Below are 23,997 nucleotides of genomic sequence, written 5' to 3'. Positions count from 1 at the left end.
AGGTCAGTGGCTACATACATAGAAGTAGTGTGTATTAGGTCTAATAACTTTTTTATTTTGGAAAATTTATTTTAATTAAGGTTTTAATTTTCTCCTGATTGCTGATAATCCTTCTTAGTTTTGGCATAATTTACTACCATGTAGAAATTTCCTCTATTAGTTGGTGTCATGAAATAGTTATATTCAAAGTCAAAGGTAAATCCCTCCGGAATACATTTGGTGTACTCCCTTGTGCTTATAGTAGTTTTATTAAAAACCTCTTATTAGTTTTTACCATACCTTATTTTTCCAGTTTATAAATGGAAACAAAGGTTTATGAGAGACTAATTATGTGGTTCTCATTCCAAATAGCTATAAAAATACTTTTTGAATACAGTATTTTATGTAATCAGAAGATAGGACTCTTTGGCCTGTCGCACACTGAAATAACAGGTATGTAATTTTTTTCATTGCAGGAGATAGTCTTATCTCTGTTGATTGCTACCCCTAACCCTTTTGAGTTCCTCGTTTTATATAATAGTTGGTGAATATTTATTGGTTTGAATTCATACTTTTACTGTAAAAGGTGAACCACTTATTTATCCATCCAATTATTCTTAATTGAGGGAGTTTTAACCTTAGCCTGAACCAACCTGTTTAAAGCTTTTCTTTGTTATACTAGAATTGAAAATAAAGAAATTCAGAATCACAGTGAAGAATATAGTCATACCTTTTGTGGTAGTGTTTTAAATTTACGATAGTTAATGAATGAATGTTCAATTTTTTTATATTTAGAAAGCAAAGAATGCTAGCTGTTGATTACTTAAAATTTGATGTAAATCCTTAAGTGCATGAAGTCTAATTCCAGTTTGATTAAGATGTAATTGACATATAACATTGTATTAGTTTGTATATTGTGTACAATTTAATGGTTTAATATATGTATATATTGCAAAATGATTACTACAGTAAGTTGATTTAACATGCACCACCAAACATAGCTACAGTTGTTTTTCTTATGATGAGAACTTTTAGGATCTATTCTCTTAGCAGCTTTCAACTATGCTGAAAGAGTATTTTTAACTATAGTCAATATTGTTATCTATACAATATTATTAACTATAGTCACCATCCTATAAATTACATCTCAGAATTTAATTGTCTAGTGTCTTATAACTGGAAATTTGTACTTTTTGACCATCTTTACCCATTTCCCCCACACCTTCTCCCTGGCAGCCAGCAAATCTGTTCTGTTTCCATGAGTTGTTTTTCTTAGATTCCACATTTAAGTACAGTCTTTGTCTTTCTTTGTCTGGCATATTTCACTTAGCATAATGCCCTCAAGGTCCATCATAAATGGCAGGATTTCTTCCTTTTTATGACTGAATAATATTCCATTGTATATAAACACCACATTTTCTTTATCCTTTCATTCGTTAATGGACACTTAACGTTGTTTCTGTCTTGGCTGTTGTAAATAATGCAGCAGAAGCGTGGGAGTGCTATATCTTTTTGAGATAGCGATTTTGTTTCTTTTAGATATATACCCAGAAGTGGAATTGCTGGATCATCTGGTACTTGAAGAACCTCCATACTGTTTTCCACAGTGGCCGTACTAGATTGTATTCCCACCAACAGTTTGCAAGGATTTCCTTTTCTCCACATGCTTGCCAGTACTTGTTTTTTCTTGTCTTTTTGATGATAGCCATAATGACAGGTGGCAGGTGATATCTCGTTGTGGTTTTAATTTGCATTTCTCTGATGATGAGTGATGTTGAGCACCTTTTCATGTACCTAATCGCCATTTGTTTGTCTTTAACAGGAAAAAATACCTGTTAAAACCTCTGTCCATTTATAATTCAGATTTTTTTTTGTTACTGAGTATGAGTTCCTTATGTATTTCGGATATTAACCTCTTATCCGATATGGTTTGCAAATATTTTTTCCATTTTATAGATTGCCTTTTCATTAGAGGATTTCCTTTGCTGTGCAGAAGCTTTTTAGTTTGATGTAGCCCTGCTTGTTTATTTTTGCTTTTGTTGCCTTTGCTTTTGGTGTCAAATTCAAAAAATCATTGCCAAGATCAATGTCAAGGAGATTACCTGCTATGTTTTCTTCCATGAATTTTATGGTTTCAGGTCTTATGTTGAAGACTTTAATGTATGTCGAGTTTATTTTTGTATGTGGTGTAAGTTGCCTTTGTCCAGTTTCATTCTTTTTCATGTGGCTGTCCAGTTTTCCCAACAGCTTTTGTTGAAGAGACTATCCTTTCTTCTTTGTATATTCTTGGCTCCTTTGTAGTAAATTAATTGACTGTTATTTATGGGTTTATTTTTGGTCTATTTATTCTGTTTCATTGATCTATGTGTCTGTTTTTATGCCTGGCACCTTTTAAAAAATATCTTTACACATTCATTTGATTGTCACAACAACCCTAATATGATAGGTATTATACTTTTTCTCTCCTTTTACATGTGAAGAAACTGAGGTACAAATTGTCTAAGTGAATTACGCAAGGTCTCATTGCAAGTGAGTGGTGGTACTGAGCTTGAACCAAGGTAGTCTGATTTCAGACTTCACATTCTTTTTCATTAAGCTATGTTATTAATTTTATAATAAAAGAAAAAAATTAAGATTATTAGAATCACTTACCCTAGAGATAAACAGTACTGAAAGGGAATAGGGGGCTGGGATGAAGAAAATAAGTATTACTATATTAAGTTTTTTCCATCTTTGTGAGACATTCTCCAGTGTAGTACAAGATTTTCTTTTTTTCCCCTGGTTATTATTAATATGAATATTTTAAAATGTGTTTTAATGTTCTTTTTAATTTTTTATTACTTTTTTTGTCTTTTGATCCTATTGGAGATTGTTTTCCTATATTTATTAGGAATTTTGGTCATAAGCTCTACAAACAATTTATAAATATTTTTTTTAGCTGCTTTGGAAAATATTTACTGATCTTTAAATAGATACTTAGATGTAAACTAGCTCAAAGGGTAGTTTAAAATATCCTGGATTTAAAAATAAACAGACAACAACCCTCCCCACCACACAAAAAACAAAAACTGTTTTACTCCTTCTAAAGAATATTTTTTAGATCTAATTATAAGGCTTCCAAAATTTTAATTTTATACCATGAATATTTATTTGGTACCCAGTGGTAATAATGACTACATTTACTGAGACCTTGCCTAATTGTGCAACTCTGTGCTAGAGACTAAAAAAAGAAAAAAATCTTGTCTTTCACTGTTCCCAGTTTGGTGAGGGAGAAGAAAGTCATATACATATGGGTTAATTTAATTTAGTAAATGCTGGAATTTTGAATGATGTAATGGGAGAGCACAGAGTAGTAGTTATTTAATTTAATGAGGAATCAAGAGAAAATATTTAGAGCAAGTTAATTCTGTACTGGCACTCTTAAAGAAAGTAGAGAAGGGAAATAGCTTGGGTCATAGAAGATCCTGATCTGTTTGGAAGCAGTGAATTGGGTATGCATGGCTAGAGAGTGTAGGGGAGCCGGAATGGGGGAGGTAGGGGTTGCAAAGTATTAGAAAATGAATCTGCTAATTGGTGAAGAACTTTGCCAAACTTAATGAGTTTGAGTTTTATTTAATATGCGGTAAGGAACCCAGTAGTCCTATGTAAGCAGGAGAATGACACAAATATATTTATTTTAGGAAGATAATTCTGATTGTAGGGTTGAGGCTGGCTCCAGTGGAGTTACTCCAGCAGGAGATCCTTGCAGCAGTCCAGCCAAAAGATATGATCTGTGACAGTGGGAGATGGAGAGGAGAGATCTAATTCAATTAATATTGAATAATTTCAGAAACTGATTAGATGTATAGCTTTTAAGGAAAAGAGCTTTTTTGTTGTTGTATTCTCTGGATTTTTTTCCTTTTTAACTTAATTGTACATTAATTTCTATCGACAGTAGAATTGGGGCAGTCGAAGGCCCCTGTTCTGAACTTTGTGCAAAAGTACTGTGTACTTGCTAACATTTCAGAGATGTTAAAATGTGAGATATGTGCATCATATGTCATATGAGGGTTAATATGCTTTGATATTTTCTGTTCTATTCTCATTAAAAAGGTTAGTCTCAATCTACTGAATGGATGATAATGTGCATTTTGAAAAGTACTGAAATTTGTGTTCATGATTTGTAGTATATATATTTAGCTTTTTATGTAATAGTGTAAATTTGCTTTGTCAGTGGTCTGGCTTTAGAGTCGTCATTAAAAAATAAGATTAGTTATTCTAAGTGCAGTTACAGATATATTAAAATATTGTAGAAGACTTAATATTGTAAGCCTTTTTACTTCTAATTAAAAAAAGCTCCAGCAAAAATATAATAGGTTACTTCTTCATTTGATGCTAATCTTCCTATGTTTTAAGCGTGAGATATATTAATAATTTTTAAAATAATTTATCCCTGGGCATTCAGTATTCTTTTACAAGAATTGAAACTGGTATTAAAAAATATAACATGCTTTCTTCCAAAGAGAAGTTCCAGTATATGGTGTCTTGGGATCTTTGCTATTACAGAAATACTTCTGTCTGTTTTAGAACTGATTTTACACAATCATTCAATCTTTTAATGTGATAGGGCCTAGATAAGACTTTATTGTCAGAGATCACTGAACCTTATTTTTTTCTTTTAAGTGCATAGCACATGTCTAAAACTTAAGAAGTTCCCATTTCATTAGCATAGTCATAATTACTTTGTGCGACAGTTTTCCTTGTTATGTTACCTGGTGGGCATATTTCATGGTTAGTCTTCACTGCTTTGTGATTCTGGATTGACTTGAATAGAGACAAAACAGATCATTCTCAGACTGAATTCATTCACTACAAAGATTAGAATATTATTTTATTCATGACATTTGTTAATTATCATTGTTCTTGGTACAAAATATATTGGATCTTTTTTTTTAAAAAGAAGCATATGTAAAGGTTAAGAGAAATCTGAGTTCATATTGGAGATCATCAACTTGTATTGGTAATTCTATTTTATTATGTTGTAATTTTGGGAAACTTGAATGAATTGCTTTGCTTTCTTTAAAAGGAAAAATTTAGCAAAAAAAATAAGATCACCGTGATAGCTTTATAAACAAATTAAAATATCTTACTGATCTAAAAGAATAAGATGTTCTGAGTACAACATTTGTTTTCCCCATTTATTGATCCAGTGATTCGTCTGATGTGATTAGACTTACCTGCTTCCTTTCTCTAGAGCTCTTGATGAAATACCTTCCTGGAAAAAAGACCATACAGATCTTTTGTCAAAGTGTATGAGTTGCTGTGTTTCCCCAGTAGAATCTCCTACAGCTTTAAAAAGCTTCATATTTTTTTTCTTCTAATGGAGTAAGATAATTATGATATTGAAACAAATGTGTAGCTGCCAACCAAAACAAAGAACCAATCTGTTCTAAGTGCTTTATTTTGATTTTGAAGAAACATTTTTCCCTTTAAGTTTATAGATCTAATTCATTTTTTGTACATTTAATATGAAGTTTTATATTTCTGAAAATTTAGAAAAGTTATGGTAGTTTGATTTATATGTTAGAAGGTATTCACTTTGTTTCAGACTATGCCAAATAAAGTTGTGTACTCATTCTAGGAAAAATATCTCAAGACTTCCATTAACAGTTACAAAGCACAAGTCCTCCTTCCATTATCAAAGTAAACTAATAATTACCAGAAGAATAAAAGTATAAAGGTCAAAGAAATTCTACCATCTAGAGAAAACTGCCAGTAGTATTTTGTTGTATTTCTTTGCAGTTGCTCTGTGCATTCTTTGAATCTTTACTATATGCTGGCTGCAGCACTGAATAAGATCTGCAACACATGGTCTTTGCCCTCCCTGAGCACCACTGCAGTCTAAAAGGGTAGAAACATGAACTAATAACTTCAGTTTGATGTGGTGGGTGCTAAGCTTAAGACAGGCAAAAAAAAGTTCAGAGAATAAATTCCTGGACAATATGAAATCTGAGGTTACTTGTGAATTTCCCATTAAATTTTATGTCTTATTATTTAGATCGGCAGCACAAGCATTTTATACCTTTAGATTATCGTCATTATTTTGATGGCCAAAATTCTTTTCCCTTTGTCCTTTTTGGGTTTATTTGTAATTGATTCTAATTAGAAATACTGCTTAAGGAACATTCTTTTGTCTGTAATTCCACTCCTCCAAATGTTGGATTATTTTTTTTTTCCTTAGCTTTATTGAGGTATAGTTGACAAATAAAATTGTAATATATTAAAGTATAAACATGATGATTTGATATAAATATACATTGTGAAAGGATTTTCACTCATCACCTCATATATTTTTTGTTTGTTTTTAAGGTGAGAACACTTAAGTTCTACTCCCTTAGCAGATTTTAAGTATATGAAACAGTGTTGTTAACTATAGTCATCATATTCTATGTTAGGTTCTCAGATTTAGTCACCTTATAACTGAAAGTTTGTGCCCTACCAGTCTCTTCCTATTTCCCCCCAGCAACCACCATTTTACTCTCTATCAGTTGACTTTTGTTTTTTAATTCCACATATGTTATATCATGTATTTCTCTTTTTTTGTCTGACTTATTTCACTTAGCATAATACCCTTCAGGTTCATCCATGTTGTCATAAATGGCAGGGTTTCTTTCTTTTTTATGGATTAATAATATTCTGTTTTATATATATCTCACATATTCTTTATCTGTTCATCTGTCGATAGATGCCTAGGTTGTTTCTATACTTTGGCTATTGTGAATAATACTTCAGTGGACATGGGAGTTAAGATATCTCTTTGAAATAGTGATTTTGTTACCTTTGAGTTATATACCCAGAAGTGGGTATCAATATATATGTCCACAAAAGTATATGAACATTTCCTATAATATGTTTGACATCATTTTTCAAATATTTGTCAGTAATATTTAGTATTATAGATAATATTATAGATTTCTTTAAAAATCTAAAAACCGTATTTAAATTTTGTTTATTTACTTTGTCATATCTCTATTATTAGTAAGATTGGACATCTTTTTATATCTTTAGTTGCTATTCCCATACTATCTATGCTATTTTCTGGGTATTCATAAAAAAATTTGAATGAATAGGTTTGCTTTTGGGAGAGAGAGAAGTGGGCTGGTTGTCCTTTTTGATAATGTTTTAGACAGGACTTTGAGTTCATTTAGATAGGATATTACTTGAAGAAAACATTTTGGTATAGATTATAGACAGTTAAGAGAGTAGGCCTGGTGACAGATTACCTTCATCTAATGCTTTAATGTGTGCTTATTTGATCTTAGGGACTAAGATAAGTGCCATCCTGAGAGGTTTAGACTTTATAGAGTTTTGAGTGGTCGTTCTAGACCTCAAAGCTAGTAGGAGTGTCTCTGAGGCCAATATTTTTTAAACTTGTGTTAATTTAAATGTATATAGCTTTTGAGGCTATTTATTACTTCATATATTTATAAAACCGTATACATTAATAAAAACTCAATGTGGCATAATATTTTATTAAAACTAAATCTTTAATGTTGGGATTAATATGGTAGAAAATAGCTTCAGTTTGCGTTTTATTCTGTTTATGTATTTTGATTTTAATATGAAAAGCGGTAAAATGATTTAATTAATTCTATGGACATGTTTGTCATTTTGTGATCCTTACCTTTAAACTGCTGGAAGCCACTCCCTGCATGCCAATTTCAGGTGTGTCACATGATAATTATAAAGATGTCTTGTTTCACATCATGATGGTAAGTGCCCATTATGTTATTCACCCTTTACTTAGTAACTGCAGTTGCAAACATCAAATACAAATGGGGGCATTGAAATTATGTGATAATAAATCTGTTTTTTTTTAGTTAGCTATACGGACAGATACAGTGGTATTGAAATTAGGTAGAAATAATCTGCTTTGAGATAACTCATTAGATCATCTATAATGTGCTTATTAATTTTTTTAGACTATCATTAAAATGAGAACCCAAAATTGTACAGAACTTTTTAACTCTCACAAATAAGTCTGCAGGCTCCAATTTGGAATCATGTTAGCCCTTAATAAAGATGAATGCTTCTGTTGCTTTTATATAAAATTCAACGGATTTAAAATTGCTCTTTTGTATTACTGTAAAAATTTCTAAATATTTATTATTTATTTCTGCATGTAACCTTCATGAACTAGTCATAAATAGTTAGTTCACAGACTGGCACTGGCCAATGGATATACTTTGATTTGGCATTGTAATAGACAATAAAAGAATAAAGTGAGCAAAAAAGTAAAACAATGGATGAATCAGAAAAAGGCAAATAAAAATTAAGTAAAATAACATAAGTGAAAATAATGTTCAAGAGAACATCAAAAGTGATAACTTAGTTAAAAAATAATAACTTAATGTAACTCAAAAGAGAAAATTGAGCAAAGAACCAGGAAGATGCTGTGGTGTTAAACTTTTATCAAAAGATAACTAAAGAAATAAAGTCACTTAAAATAATGCAAAATAATTTAAGATTTTAAGTGATAGCATGTAGTATTAAAAATAGATTTTTTTGACCTTCCATGAGCATATTCTTCTTATACTGCCATGCAATATGATTCAGTTAGACTTTATCTGAGCCCCAGGTCTTCGCTAATTCCTGTGTATGGAATCACAGATGCCTACCTATCCAGTGTTCCAGAGCAGAGCACTGACATTTCCAAATAGATGAAAGATTTGACATTTTAAATAAGAGCTGTATGGATTTAAAACCTATATGCAAATATCACAGTCCTTCAGCCAGAGAAAGCTGCTAAATCAGCATTGAATTTATATGTGTGTGATATGTAAGTTTATTTGGTGAATCTTAGATATTATTGATCTATTTTAATTATTTGGGGCAGAAAATAACATTTTATACCCTATGTGTATTTTTTACAAGGTCAGAAAAAGATACTTTCTGCCAACTCATAGAAATTAAAAGTGTGTTAATTTTTGCATATTTTTCTTTGTAGGCCCAGATTATTCTTCATCAGCATGGTTACCTGGTACTGAATCATTGTGGCAGGCCACAACTGTTCCATCCAACCATCGAAATAACCATATCAGGAGACATAGTATAGCTTCTGACAGTGGTGACACCGGCATTGGAACTTCCTGTTCTGACAGCGTGGAAGGTGAGCTAAAATTCTTAGTGTTTAGCTATGACTATTTGGAGAAAGATTGTGATTGAGAACATTCAAAGGATGTGTTTTATTGTTCCAAACTAAGAAATAATGTTCAGTATTGTTATATATATCAAATGAAATTGTCCCTCTGATCATATTAGTTTTTCCTTCACCCACTCTTTAAACTAGACTTTCTGTTCTCAGTAAATTGTAGATTCACATGTAATTTTAAGAAATAGTGCAGAGAGTCTTTGCACCCCCTTCCCCATGATACTATCTTGCAAAGCTACAGTACAGAATCATAACCAGGATATTAACATTGATACAATCAAAGTAGAGAACATTTCTGTCCCTACAGTATACCTAATGTTACTTATTCCCACTTTCCCCTTTCCTTTAACTCTTGGAAACCACTAATCTCCATGTCTACGATTTTGTTATTTCAAGAATGCCGTATAAATGCAGTCATGCAGTACGTAGCCCTTTGGAATTGGGTTTTTTCCTATGGAGATTCATCCAGGTTGCGTGTATCAATAAGTTATTCCTTTTGTTGCTGAGGAGTATGTGTACAGCAGTGGTGGTATTGGGTAGACCACGTTTTGCTTAGCCATTCACCCATTGAAAGACATCTGGATTGTTCCAGTTTTTGGCTATTAGAGATAAAACTGCTATAAACATTTGTGTACAGGTTTTGGTGTGAACATGTGTCTTCATTTCTCTGTGGTAAATGTCCAGGAGTGCAGTTTCTGGTCATATGGCAGTTGCATGGTTAGTTTTTAAAGAAACTGTCACACTATTTTCCAGAGTGACTATTCCGTTTTCATCAGCAATGGGAATGGGTTAGTATGAGTAACCCAGTTTTCTTTTCATCCTTGCTGGCATTCAGTGGTTTTTAAATTTTAGCCCTTCTGATAGGGATAAATTAGTATCTCATAGTGGTTTTAATTTTCATTTCCTTAAAGATTAATACTATTGAACATTTTTTTATGTGCTTGTTTGTCATCTTTGTATTCTCTTTGGTGAAATGTCTCTTCACGTCTTGCCCATGTTCAAATCAGATTTTTTTTCACTGTTGAGTTTTGAGAGTTCTTTATATATTTTAGATACTAATCCTTTGTCGGCTATGTGGTCTGCAGATATTTTCTTCCACACTGTAGCTTGTCTTCTCATCTTCTCACTGTCTTTTCCAGAACAAAAATTTTAAATTTGACAGAGTTCAATGTTTTTTCCTATATGGATCGTACTTTGGAGTCAAGGTGAAGAATTCTTTGTCTAGTCCCAGATCTTGGAGATTTTTTTTCTTTTCATTATTTTATTATTTTCTTTATTATTTTATATTTTCTATTTAAGTTCATGATCCATTTTGAGTTAATTTTTTATGAAGTGTGTGTGTTTGTTTGTCCCCAAGACCATTTTTAGGCCCAATGATTTGCTAGAAGGAATCACAGAATTAAAAAGTTGTTATATTAATGGTTGTGCATTGTTACAGCAAAAAGATACAGATTTAAATCAGCAATAAAAAAAGAAGGAAGGGGCGGGGTCCAGGAGACACCAGGCCCAACCTTCTAGTGGCCTCTCCCAGTAAAGTTGTGTGGACAGTGTTTAATTCTCCCAGCAATGATGTGTGACATCACATACAGAATAATGCTAACTAGGCAAGGTCACCTGAGCCTTGGTGTCAAGGATTTTTATTGCAGACTGGTTATGTTCACATAGTTGACTGCCTGGGTGGACAACCTTAGTCTCCAGCCTTTGAGAAGTCAAGCTGATACCACATGGTTCAAGGCTTCTGTTATAAATCACATTGTTAGCGTAGACTAAATGGAGTGACCCAAGGTAAACAAAGACACTCTTATTAGATAGGATATTCCAAGGTTTAGAGGCTCCTAGGAGCTGGACAAGAGCCAAACCTTTCTTGGAATGTGTAGGATGTGGAAAACCCACACATGAGTTAATTCTTTCTGTACAGCATGAGACTTAGATTGATCTTCATTTTCTTTGCCTAATCTTGAAATAAGGTAGAATAATTATTCTCATTTCATTATTATTTTTCAAAATTATTTAGCTCTTCTCATTCCTTTGTTTTTCTGTATAAGTTTTAGAAAAATTTCGTCTGTATCTGGTAGTTTAATAAGAATTGTGTTGATTGTATATATGGGGAGGATTGACATCTTTACTCTGGTGACTGTTCAGTTCATTAACATGGTTTGTTTCTGTTTAATTCGCTAGCGTTGTACAGTTTTAACATGTATGTCCTGTACATGTTTTGTTAGATTTACACCTAAGTATTTCATTTTTGGATGATCATAAATGTAATTATATTTCCAACTTTGGTGTCAGTGTCTTGTCATTATTTAGAAATACAATTTTTGTATGTTTATCTCATATCTGGTGACATTGCTGAACTCACTCTTTAGTTGTAGGAGTTTTTTTCAGTAGATTTCTTGGCATTTTCTCTGTATACAATTATTCATCTGTAAATAGGGATGTTTTTCCTTTCTGATCCATATGCCTTTTATTTCCTTTTCTTCACTTATTGCAGTGGCTGGAACATCCAGCACAGTGTTGGATGTGAGTTCAGTAGGAGTGGATATCCTTGACTTTTTCCTGTTCTTAGAGATAAAATATTCAGTTGTTTACTGTTAAGTAGCTGTATAACAGATATTAGCTGTAGGTATTTTGTAGATTCCATTTATCAATTTGAATTAAGTTCCCCTGTAGTCCTACTTTACTGATTTTTTAAAAATTATAATGAGTGGATTTTGCAAATGGTTTTTCTGCATCAATTGACATGATATTCTTTAGCTTCTTGATATGATAGTAAATGTCATTGCTTACCATCCATCTCTAGAATAAACTCCACTTGTTCATGGCATATAATTCTTTTTATATATTGCTGAATACTGTGTGTTAGTATTTTGTTAAGGAATTTTTTTGTGTATCCATAAGGGATATTGGACTGTAGTATTCTTCTTTTGGGGGGGGGGGCGGGGAGTATTGTCTCATCTTGTTTTGATATCAGGATAATTCTAGCTTTATTACACAAATTGGGAAGTGTTCCCTCCTATTTTCTAAAAGAGATTATATAGAATAGTGTTAATTCTTTTTTCAGTGTTTTGTAGAATTCTTCAGTGAAACCACCTGGGCCTAAGATTTCTTTTTCCATAGTTTTAAAACCGTGAATTCAATTTCCTTAATAGTTATAGGGCTATTCAAATGATCTCTTACAAATTGGATGAGTTGTGGTAGTTTTAATGGGTGGGGCAGGTGGTCCGTTTTGTCTGAGTTGTCAGATTTATACATGTAGAGTTGTTCATAGCATTCCCTTATTATTTCCTTGATGTCTGTAGCCTCTGTAGTAATATCCCCTGTTACCTTGCTGGTATTGGTAATTTGTGTCATCTTTCCTTTTCTTTTTTTTCTTGGTAGCAGACTACCAATTTTATTGATCTTTTGAAAGAATCAGCTCTTTGTTATATTAATTTTCTCTTTTATTTTGTTTTAGATTTCAGTGATCTCTGCAGTTATTTCCTCGGTGCTTTCGATTTATTTTGCTCTTTTTCTGAGTTCTTAAGGTAGGAGATTAGATTATTGATTTGAAATTTTTAAGATGTATGATTTAGTGCTACAAATTTCTTTTTCCCCATTGCTTTAGCTAGTCCCACAAATTTTAATATTTTGTGTTTTTATTTTCATTCAGTTCATTGTATTTTCTTAATTTGAGACTTCCTCTTTGATCCCAGGATGATTTAGTAGTATCTTGTTTAGTTTCTAGGTGTTGGAGATTTTCCTGTTACCTTTTTGTTTTTTCTAGTTTGAGTCCATTGTGGTCAACACACTCTGAATTCAGTTCTTTTAAATTTGTTGAGGTTTGATTTAGGTTTCAGCTTGTGATCTATTTGGTATATGTTCTGTGGGCACTTGAATGTATTTTGCTGCTGTTGGGTCTAGTGTTCTATAAATGTCAGTTAGATCTTGTTGGTTGATGTTTTTACTGAATTTTTCTGTATTCTTGATTTTCTGTCTAGTTGTTCAATCAGTTGATAAGAGAGGAGTTTTTAAAAGTCTAAACTATGGTTGTGGATTTGTGTATTTTTTTAGTTCTATAAATGTTTGCTTCACATATGCAGCTCTGTTGTTTGATGCATCCACATTTAGGATTGCTATGCATTCTTAGCCCCTTTTATCATTATATAATGTCCCTCTCATCGTTGGTAATTTTCTATGTGCTGAAGTCTACTTTATCTGATATTTATGCAACTACTCTTGCTTTCCTTTGATTAATGTTTAAATGATATATGTTTTCTATTCTTTTGCTTTCAACTTGTCTGTGTCATTATATTGGAAGTAGATTACTTATAATAGCATGCAGTTGGATCATGGTTTTTAATTTACTCTGCCAGTCTCTATTTTTTAATTGCTATATGTAGACCATTTACATTTAATATAATTATTGATGTAATAATGCTTTTCTGTTTGTTCTCTTTGTTTCTGTTTTTATTTTCTTGCCTTCCTGTGAGTTACTTGAACATTTTTACAGTTCCACTTGGATTTATCTACAGTATTTTTAAGTGTATTTTTTTTGCATAGCTCTCCTATTGTTTCCTCTAGATATTACATCATATTTTATATTTTTTATATATACATACACATAACTTATTTTAACATATTGAATGGAATATAGAAACCTTATTTCCCTTTACTTTCCCCCATTTATCAGTGTTATAATTTTTACTTCAGCTGTCAAATATAATTTAAGAAACTCAAGAGGAGACAGCCTATTGTATTTACATATTTTCGCTCATTATGTTCTTCCCTCAAGATTTTTCAAGATTCCTTTAATTGTTACCTTTTGGTTTAGAGAACTTCCTTTAGCCATTATTTTAGGATATATATGCTGGTGAAAAACTGTTTTTTTTCAACTTAGAATGTCTTGTTTTCCCTTTCATTCCTGAAGGATAGTTTCATTGAGTATACAATTCTAGTTTGAGAGTTCTTTTTTTTCTGTACTTGAAAAGTATTGTTCTACTTTCAGGTCTCCATGGTTTTTGATGACAAATCTGCTGTCATTTTTCTGTGTCTCCTTTCAAGATTTTTTTCTTTGTCTTCAGTTTTCACAAATTAAATATCACATCGTCAGGTGGATTTCTTTAGGTTTATTCTCTTTGGAATTTATACAGTGTTTCGAAGCTATAAGTTTATGTCTCTTGCCAGCCTTGGGGAGTTTTCAGCCATTATTTTTTTGAATACTTTTTCATTCTCTCCCTCTTTCCTTCTAGGACTCTGATGGCACAAATTCATGATCTCTTGTTATTGTCCTATAGGTCTCTGATGCTCTGTTCCTTTTTTCCCTTCATTTTAATTGTTCAAATTAGATAATTTTTATTGTTCTTTCAGTTCACTTATATTTTTCTTTGGTCCACTCCATTCTGTTGTTGGGCCCATCCATCCACAGAGCTTTATACTTCAGTCGTATTTTTCAGTTATGATATTTTTATTGTGGTTCTTTATTTTTTCTATTTTTTTCAGAGACTTAATTTTTTTTTTTTTTTTTACTGATGCTTTGTTTTTTCATTTGTTTCAGGCATGTTTGTACTTCATTGCAGCAATTTTATGAAGATTTCTTTGAAAAATCTTTGTCAGAGAATTCTAATAGTTTTGTTATCTTGGTATTGGCATCTGATTTTTTTTTTGTTCAGTTTGAGAACTTACTGGTTCTTTGTATGACATGATTTTCAATTGATACTTGGAGAATTTTGTATAATGAGATTCTGGAATTAATTGCTACATAATAGTTATTGCATATTTATATTCAAACATTTTTACATGTTTTGTAAATATAAACTATAACATGTTTATTTACAAATAAATACAATATAAAATTATTATAAACTTTATTTCATACTTTTCTGTTAGCTGCCTTTGTTAGGTGCTTTTCTAGCATGACTGTTCTGGCATGTGAAGAGGGGAGAGGCACTGTTTCTTTGCTGTCAAGTGGAGTTACAAGTTCAGATTCCCGACTTGGCCTCTGTTGACATCGAAGGAGTTTGGAAAGAAGCACCTTGTTACTGCGGGGTGTGGGTGGAAGTCCAGATTCTCCATGTGATCACCATACTGTTAGGTCTCTTCTGACATCACCTAAGTGGTTGTGGACTGCATACTGGCAGATGGGGATGAAAGTCTTGTCTTTGAACTTGGCCTTTTACTTTGATATACTACCCTGGTGGGGCCATTGAAGTACTTTGTTACAGAACGGCAAAGTTAGAAGTCTAGCTCCCCACTTGGCTTTTGTTGGCATGGGTAGAGATAGGGCTGCAGTTTTTTTCTGTGGTTTTTGGCTGGAGGAGAGTGGTTACTGTCTGAAAATTTTCTGTCTTTTTAGATTTCCTCTTTCTTGCTCTGTTGGTTAGGGAGAACAGGCTTTTGTTGGGACTTTTTTGGACTCTGCCCTTTGGTTCTTTTGTTTGCAGGTTTTTTCAGCTTCCATTTGGTGGGATGTAAGGCTAAAATCAAACAAACAAAAAACCCCCGGGGCTTTCACCACCGTCTTGCTCCTTGGGTCTTGGGGTTTCTAGCTCATCATCTGCCTTCTTTCCAACTTTCAGATACTTATGTTTGTTTTATATACAATGTCCAAGGCTTTCAGTTATACTTAGTGGGAAGTATAGGGAAGAATATGTCTTTTCCATCTTCTCTTCATAGCATTTTTTTATTGTAAATAAAAATCTTGTTTAACTACTACTATCTTCATAATTTTGCTAGCAACGGCATAGAATAATAATTTCATTATGGTCTTGTATCTAATATCAGTTGACTATCTAAATCATATAAATCATACGTCTCAAGGAAATATATATAAGATGGTGAAGGGGCAGATAAATAGGAATGTGAATTGCAAAAAAATAATTTATTAATTTTAAGAAATTTCCTTCTTTTGTTAAATTGAAAGATGAAAATAATTTAAATACATAGTGCTTCTGTTTCTTTAACTTTATTTTTAGTTTCTCTTAACTTAAAATATATTATTTAGTTTATGAATAAATACTCTTAAAACTATTGATTTTATTATAAATTTAAGTATTAGCATTCATATTTGGGCCCTTGGAATTAAGTTGACAGGCTATATTGACAGTTGTGTAGTGTTTTCTACTTGCTTGATTTGAAGAAGCATTTTAGTATTGCATTCTATGTGTAATACTATTGAAGTTGATTTCAGAGTCCCTTAAAAAGTTTATACACTAAAAAAAGAAGTTAATTTTAGGAAGGAAATAAAACCAAACCAAACTAATTTTCTCTAAATGTAAAAGTTTGTTATCTTGAAAAAAATGAATATAAAGACATTACTTTCAGTGAGAAGTTGGTAGGTGATATAAAAGAAAATGTCCCACTATAGATACTCTTTTTCAAACTTTCAGGAACACTAATGGAATATTTTCTTAAGCTGTAAATGATAAGTAGAATTATTATTATTGGTAATAATTAGTCATAATGTTAGAACTGGATGGTTTTTTAGAAATAATTAATTCATCTATTATACAAGTGAGTAAACTATTTCCCAAAACATGAAATAACTACTCATAGTAATATGGTGGTTAAGAGCTTAAGCTGTTTAAACCTGTTATCACTTAATTATCTGCGCAACCTTGAATAATTTCTCATTTCTTTGAGCCTCAGTTTTTTTTTTTTGGTCACTATATTGGTAATAATGACTCTTTTTTATATGTTATGAAGATTTAATAACATGACTTTAAAATCGCTTAGTGCAGTTCTTTGCATTGTTATTGTTCCCTTAAAAATGATTCATGTTCTCCTTTCTCTGTTAATTTTTTTCACCTCTCTTTTCCTCAAATTTCTCCTTCCTAGGAAGGTTCTCTGGAGTAGCATTCCCCACCTTTTTGACACCAGGGACTAGTGCTCCTATGAGAATCTAATGCCCCATCTACCACCCCCCCCCATGAGTCTCTGTTTGTTTGTCCTGTTCATTTGTTGCTTTTAGGTGACAGAAAGAAATCTAAGTAAATATATATATGCCTTGCTGTTAAAGTGTACAGCTGAAACTTACTGAATTTCGTTAACCAATGTCACCATAAAATTAAAAAAAAAAAAAAAATCTAATGCTTGATGATCTGTGGTGGAGCTGAGGCAAGGATGCTAGCTGAACAGCTGCAAATCACTTCCTGCTGTGCAACCTGGTTCCTAACAGGTGCTGGGACTCCTGCTCTAGATGACTTACCTAAAACGGTGATACTTATGCTGTTACCCTCACAGTTTTGTACTTACACTGTAGCACAGAGAAACTTCTTGTGCTACATTCCTAACACTTGTATTTTATACTATGTGTTCTTCTGTCCCGCTTCAGTAACTAATATTTTCTTCATTTTACAGCTTCTGGAATTTTGTTCTGATCTCTTTTGCTGATGGTCTTATATCGTTTATTGCCATGAATTTCTACTTTATTACTTTTCTATCATTTTATTGAGTCTCAGGAAGGAGAGAACGTAACTTCGTGAACTCACACAATGATCCTGAACCAAAAATTCTGTCATGTAAATGAAAAAAATGAAGATAAAAAGAACTTAAAAAAAATTGTAAAACATTTCCTTCCTGTCAGCGTTTCCTTCCTGCCAACTACTTTATATATTTCTTCTATTTTCCTGCCCTGCCCCCACCTCAGTTTTATAAAGGTAATAAATATACATTTAAAAAAGCATAAAGATGAACATAATTTTAAAAGTAAATTTTTATTTCAAATATTATTAAATTTATAGTCTTTGAAAAATTTGAACCTATATAGAATTAAATAGAGCAAAAAATGAAATCTCCCTTTACTTCCTCTCCGCCAATCCTAGATTTGTTTTCAGAGCTCACAAATGCTATTAGTGTGTTGCATATTCTTCCATTGCTGCACATTTATTCACATACACATGTTTTAAAATAAAACTGGGTTAGCCCATGTATGCTTTCTGATTTGTTTTCCTCCTTTTATTTAACTTTTCTATATTGGATTTCTTTAAAAAATAATTTTCAGTGTGAAATGATTCACATGACTTAATCCACGTCACCTGAGGCTCCTAGAACTAGGCTATTCTTCAAGGAGATCCAGCCACTGAGATAAGCCTAGAACTTACTGGAGTTAACCTCCTGGGCATTTAAGAGTAAAGCAGGCTGTCGTGGGGCCTATTTTTTGATGTATTGGAAGGAACATACAGAAAGAATAAAAGTCCTCCTGCCATTTTACAACAGATGAGCTAAACAACAAATAAGAATAAAACAAAAGTCAATATCTATTACATATATATAGCATTTCTTTAGCAAACATATCAACCTAAGTACTTTTTAAAAACAAATGCTTATTTGTAACTTTAATACATGACAAAAAGATAGCATTTCAAAACAGTAGGGGAGGGTTAGGCCTGAAGAAATTGGCATGGGATCCTGACCTCAAACTGTAAGAAAAGTAAATTTGAAATGGAGTAAAGAGCTAATGATTTCTTTTAAAAATCATAAAAGTATTAAGATTTATGATCAATTTTGTATTCTTAGGTTTGAAATATTCTTAAGTCACAAAACATTTGATTTAGTAAAAACAAAAAATTTAACATTGAACATCATTAAAAGATACTAAATTAAAATATTTAGGGACATACTGAGAATAAATATTTGTAATAAAACTAACAAGGAAATAATATTAATATTATTTAAAGAGCTCCTACAAATAAGGTCAGTGCCCCCAAATAAGTATTCATCTTTAAAATCCTAAATGTTTCATAATTTAAAAATTTTTATAGATACAAGTAAACAATTCATGGAAAATACAAATGGCCAATGAACACTGAAAAGATAATTAAACTCAGTCATAGTGAAATGAAAATCTAGACAGTGAGATGCTGCTTTTCACCATTGAAATTGCCCCCTTTTCCCAAAAAATAGACTATAATGCCTAAGTTCTGAGCAAAGATGGGAAAAGTAGTACTCTAATAACTAGAACATATATTCAGCTTCTATAGTGGGCAACTTTGCAATGATAATAAACAACTATATAGTTGTACCTGTGTTCTAGACACTTTAAAACATGTTAATAACTCATTTAATCCTTATATTGACTCTCTGATGGGAAACACCAAGAGGTTGAATTATTTATCTGTAAATAACATATATAAAGTGTATATATTCTTCATTCTGTATGCATACAGGTGATCAAAGATAATATGTACGAGAATATTGTAACACTTCAGTAAAAAATTAGAAATAACTTTAAGTGTCAGTAAGGAAATAGTTAAATATTTTACTCTGTATCTGGTTAAAATAATTAGGTAGCTATATACCTACCAGCCTAGAAAGAAATTTAAGCAAATTTTCACTTAAAGACGACAAATTGAACGTATTCCCCTAATTTTGTTCCTTTTTAAATCCCACTAAAACTTAGAAAAACAAGCAAAACAAAAACAACCCTATGATGATGGGGAGAACAAGAGAAAAACCACAGTAAAATTCTAAGAGCTATAAATTAGAACAATAAGTAAGAAATTTTCTTAGATCCCAAAGAGCTGAATCTTAAGTCAGCAAAAGACAAACTCAGGACCAAGTCATTACTTTATATTATTATATATTATTAAAAATTCTCAGGAACTGGCAGTATCAGACTTGCCAGGTTTGTTCACTGTATAGTAACTATTTTCCCCCTTTCTGTATTCTATTCTTTGGATGTAAGCCAGACAGAGAAGATTCAACTCCACCTCCTAGAAGAGAAAGTATCTAAATTTAGTATTTGGAATTATTCTTTAAGATAACATTTATTTCTTCTCTCCCATTTATTTACTTATTTATTTATATCCATACGATCTCATGTATATACATGGTTATTTTTTAGATTAAACTTTAGACTTTTTTAGAATTTCACCAGTTTTTCCATTAAAGTCCTTCTGTTCTTAGTTTCTGTCCAGGAGACCACATTACTTGTAGTTGTAATGTCTCCTTAATTTCCTCTGGTCTGTCACAGTTTCTCCTTCCTTATTTTTCATAACCTTAACAGTTTGGAGGAAGACTTGTTAGGCATTTTATACAATGTTTCTCAAATTGGATCTGATGTCTTCTCATGATTAGACTGAAGCCGTACTATACTTTTTAGGAAGAATACTACAGAGATAAAAGTGCTCATATCGTATCGAGGGTACAAGATATATATTAATATGACATCATTGGTAATGTTAACCTTGATCACTTGGTTACGATGTGTTTGCCAGATTTCTCTACCATAAAACTATTATTTTTCCTTTTATATACTCTTATTTTTTGGAGGCAAGACACTTAAGTCCAGCCCATACTCAGAATGGGCGTAGGAGTACTAAGTTCTACATCCTGGAGAGGGAAAAATATCTACATATTTATTTGGAATTTTTTTTATAAGAAATTCATCTCTTCTTCCTCATTTATTCAGTCATTTATATCAGTATGGACTGTGTATATTTCTTTTATCTTTTGGGTTATGATTCAATAATATTAATTTTGTTGCTCAAATTATTCTAGCTTTGGCCATTGGGAATTCTTTCAGGTTGGTTCCTGTGACACTTTGTGCTCCATTCCCCTCTTTTTATTTTTATTGAGCACATCTTTGCTCAATAAAACCAGAGAGTGTTTCATGCTCATCTTATATTTTCCTCATCCTAGCCCTGGAATCAGCCATTTCTCCAAGGAGCCCTGGTTCCTTTTATTGTAGGGTGGTATTTAGAAACCAAGAACTGGGTGCTGGGAGTGCTTGTTACTGTTGGAGTATCATTGCTTCTAGGCTATCACAGAGGACAGAGCTAGGTTATATTGGTATGTACACTAAACTTTGTATACATATATGTCTATTTTTCTATGTCTATAAGCATCTATATTAAGCTACTCATGGGTTCATACTGATGTCTTTGACTCTAATCCAATACAGCAGAGGTCATTTTAGCTTCTTTACCTTGCTTATCTATAAATTTCTTCTCAAACAATGAGATACCTCCTACTGTCTACCATCCATTTCCTTATTTATTCAGCCTTCAGTATATAAGTAAAGCAAGTTTAGAACTGTTAACCTATACTCCTCTGTATTATTTTCTAGGTCTGCCATAGCAAAATTGAGTGGCTTAAAGCAACACATGTATTTTCTCGCAGTTTTGGAGACTGCAGGTCCAAAATCTGAGTGTCGAAAAGGCCATGCTCCCTTCAAAGGCTCTAGGGACAAATCTCCCTTCCTTGCCTTTTCTAGCTTCTGGTGGTTTCTGGCAATCCTTGGCATTCTGTGGTTTGTGGCATCATAACATAACTCTTTCATCCCTGCCTCCATTACATGGCTGCCTTCTATGGGTCTCCTCTTTGTCTTCGGATCTTGAGATCTGTCCCCTACCCTTTCTCTTTCCCCCTGCCTCCTGGTCCTTATAGGTATACTGGTCATTGGATTTAGGCCCACCCTATTCCAGTATGACCTCATCTTAACTTGATTACTACTGCAAAGACCTTATTTCCAAATAAGAGCACATTCATAGAGACCAGCCATTAATGATTCAATGTATCTTCATGGGAGACACAGTTCAATCTACAGCACTCTTTATTATAGACTATGTGGTTAAACAGAAAGGCATAAAATAATTGCTGGAGAATAATTTGAACTACGTTGAATTGAAAATAAAGCGAGAGAACTGCATTGATGGTTTTTTAAAAAATGTCATAAGCTTATTTGGTCTGAACAATGAACTTTAAAAATTAACTTTTTTTTTAAAGGAGAGAATGATGTTGGAAAGATAACAGATTTGAGGATTTAAAAGTTGCAGAGTTGAGGATTTAAAAGTTGGATACTCTGGGATTTTATCAGTGTAATCATAAAGCTGTTTGTCTTTTTTTTTTTTTTTTTAGATGAGGCAGCCCTTGGTTGACCTTGCAGATTGTAAGGACCTTGTCAGCTTGCAATCCCTTATTTTTTTATTTTTTACCCCTACAGCACCTGGTCTTCCTAGGTGGTCTCCCATCCAAGTACTAACCAGGCCCAACCCTGCTTAGCTTCCAAGATCAGACAGGATCGGGATTGTTCAGGGTAGCATGATCGTAGACTAAACTTGTTTGCTTTGAGCAACTCATACTTTAAAAAAAAAAAAAAAATTTGTTCATGTCTTACGACTTCTCAAAAATTTACTCGAGATCGAGATATAAATTTTTGTGATTTTTGAAATTTTATCTTAGAAATCCAATGTTCTTTTTATAGTCATTAACTTCAACTCCATAGAATATTATGCTTTTAATTTGGATCCAACTGGGAATTTTTGTTCCTCAGTTCAGCCAAGGCCACATTGTGTCAGGGCTGGGAAGCTGCCTTTGCATAATGACTGAAGAACTGAAAATACCTCATTGGGAATATGACTGTAATAGTATCTTTTTCATAATCTAGAAACTCTTTGATCTTGTTGTGTATAATTACATAATTACTCATCTGTTGCTATTTAGAAAACTGTCTTTTCTCTTTATTTTCATTAATTTAAAATGAGTTTATATATGTTTACAGTAGCAAAATTACTGCATTTCTCACAGAATAATTTATGAGGTATTAAATACAAGTACCTATAATCGTTCAGGGATAAAGTGTGTGATTTCTGTTTTCTTCTTGAATTGGGCTGATTGTGAAAACGTTAACATTTTTTGGCTTTCTTTTAGTTCTTGCCATTACCTCCAAGTCAAACTTCTACTCCTTTTCCTACCAGTTTTTTTAAATTAATACATGGAACAACTAGTGCTTTTACTGGTATTTTACACTGCACTATGTAGAATATTCTAATGGACAAAGAATCCGTTGAATTTAAGGCATGATCATAGTAAGTAGTGTTATTTAGAGCCTATTCTGTAAGGATAAAGCAGTGTCAAAGTTTGAAGACAAAAGGAATGGGGCACAAAGTGTCACAGGAACCAAAGTTTGAAGACAAAGGGCGAGAGTTCTAGAAAAGGGTAAGGATTATAAGAAAAGGTAGATGAAAATAAGATGGAGTAGCCGGACTCTGGAAGACTGACAGTAAATAACAGAAACTTGGGATGTCTGTAGAAAATGAATCAGAATTATGGTTTGAGTTATTGGTGTGATGACGAATGATTTTGATTGTATTTTTTATTGACTATCTGGGGAAGTGAAGTGTGTGTACTCCTGTTAAAAAATTTAGTTATTTAAAATGTTATCTGAATATAGGAGATAGTTTTAGCAGGCATATAAAAACTATTTAGAAGGAAAGTTTGGTGTGTTTTGCTTATGTAACACTTGGTTCCAGTTAGAATATGTTTTCCCTCCTGAATTTATGTCTTTTTGAAATTCTTATGATATTCACTTCATGGGAGCTAGTCATTGTTCTTTACCTTCTCTGTTTTTTGGTAAGTGTTCTTCTTCATCTCATTTATAATCTTTGTTTTTCATTTTGTTAGATTTCCTTCATGGCATATCTCTTTAATGTCAAAGACTTAGAGAAATTACTGAATATTGAAAATAGCCTTGCGTAAGAACATAACTAATAACCTGAAAAGTGTTCATCTCCTTCATACTATAACCCCCAGCTGAAAATTACCATGGCATAGAAGTATATTAATTTCTAAGTAATATGCATGAAGTTTGGACCAGTGTTACCAAATGTAATTTGAGTTTGTTTTACAATGTATCTACAGAATATTTTAGTTATCTGCCTTTAACTCTATTATCATTTTGACAGTAATAAGAGCTTCACTGCAGTGGGATTGCCCTAGTTCCTTTGGCAAAGAGAAAGGAAAGGTGGATATGGTGGGATGTAAAGTTTTGAGTTAGGGAAGATTTTAGACTGGAGAATTCTTGAAATTCTGGAGTTCTGTTTCTCAGTTGGGAATGGGGAAAAGGAATAATG

At 32.4% G+C, this 23,997-nt stretch overlaps 1 protein-coding gene and 1 pseudogene across 4 annotated transcripts in view; one reads left to right on the top strand and one right to left on the bottom strand.

Annotated features, from left to right (window-relative positions):
• CEP85L (centrosomal protein 85 like) overlaps positions 1-23,997 on the top strand; it is a 125,201-nt gene that overhangs the window by 7,395 nt on the left and 93,809 nt on the right. For 3 of the 4 annotated variants that reach the window (XM_006926125.3, XM_015600122.2, XM_015600121.2), the window contains exon 2: positions 8,966-9,127. In XM_006926125.3, coding sequence (XP_006926187.1) covers positions 8,966-9,127 — 162 coding nt within the window. Of the gene's footprint in view, positions 1-8,965; positions 9,128-12,633; positions 12,694-23,997 lie in introns of those variants that run through there. The other variant, XM_025042414.1, reaches the window with a different exon arrangement.
• Positions 22,080-22,198, bottom strand: LOC112474447 (annotated as a pseudogene).

Source organism: Pteropus alecto, unplaced genomic scaffold (genome assembly GCF_000325575.1).
Source record: "Pteropus alecto unplaced genomic scaffold, ASM32557v1 scaffold79, whole genome shotgun sequence".
In the NCBI taxonomy this organism is placed as follows: domain Eukaryota; kingdom Metazoa; phylum Chordata; class Mammalia; order Chiroptera; family Pteropodidae; genus Pteropus; species Pteropus alecto.
Note: the sequence above shows the minus strand (reverse complement) of the source record. Positions and strands in the feature narration are given on the sequence as shown.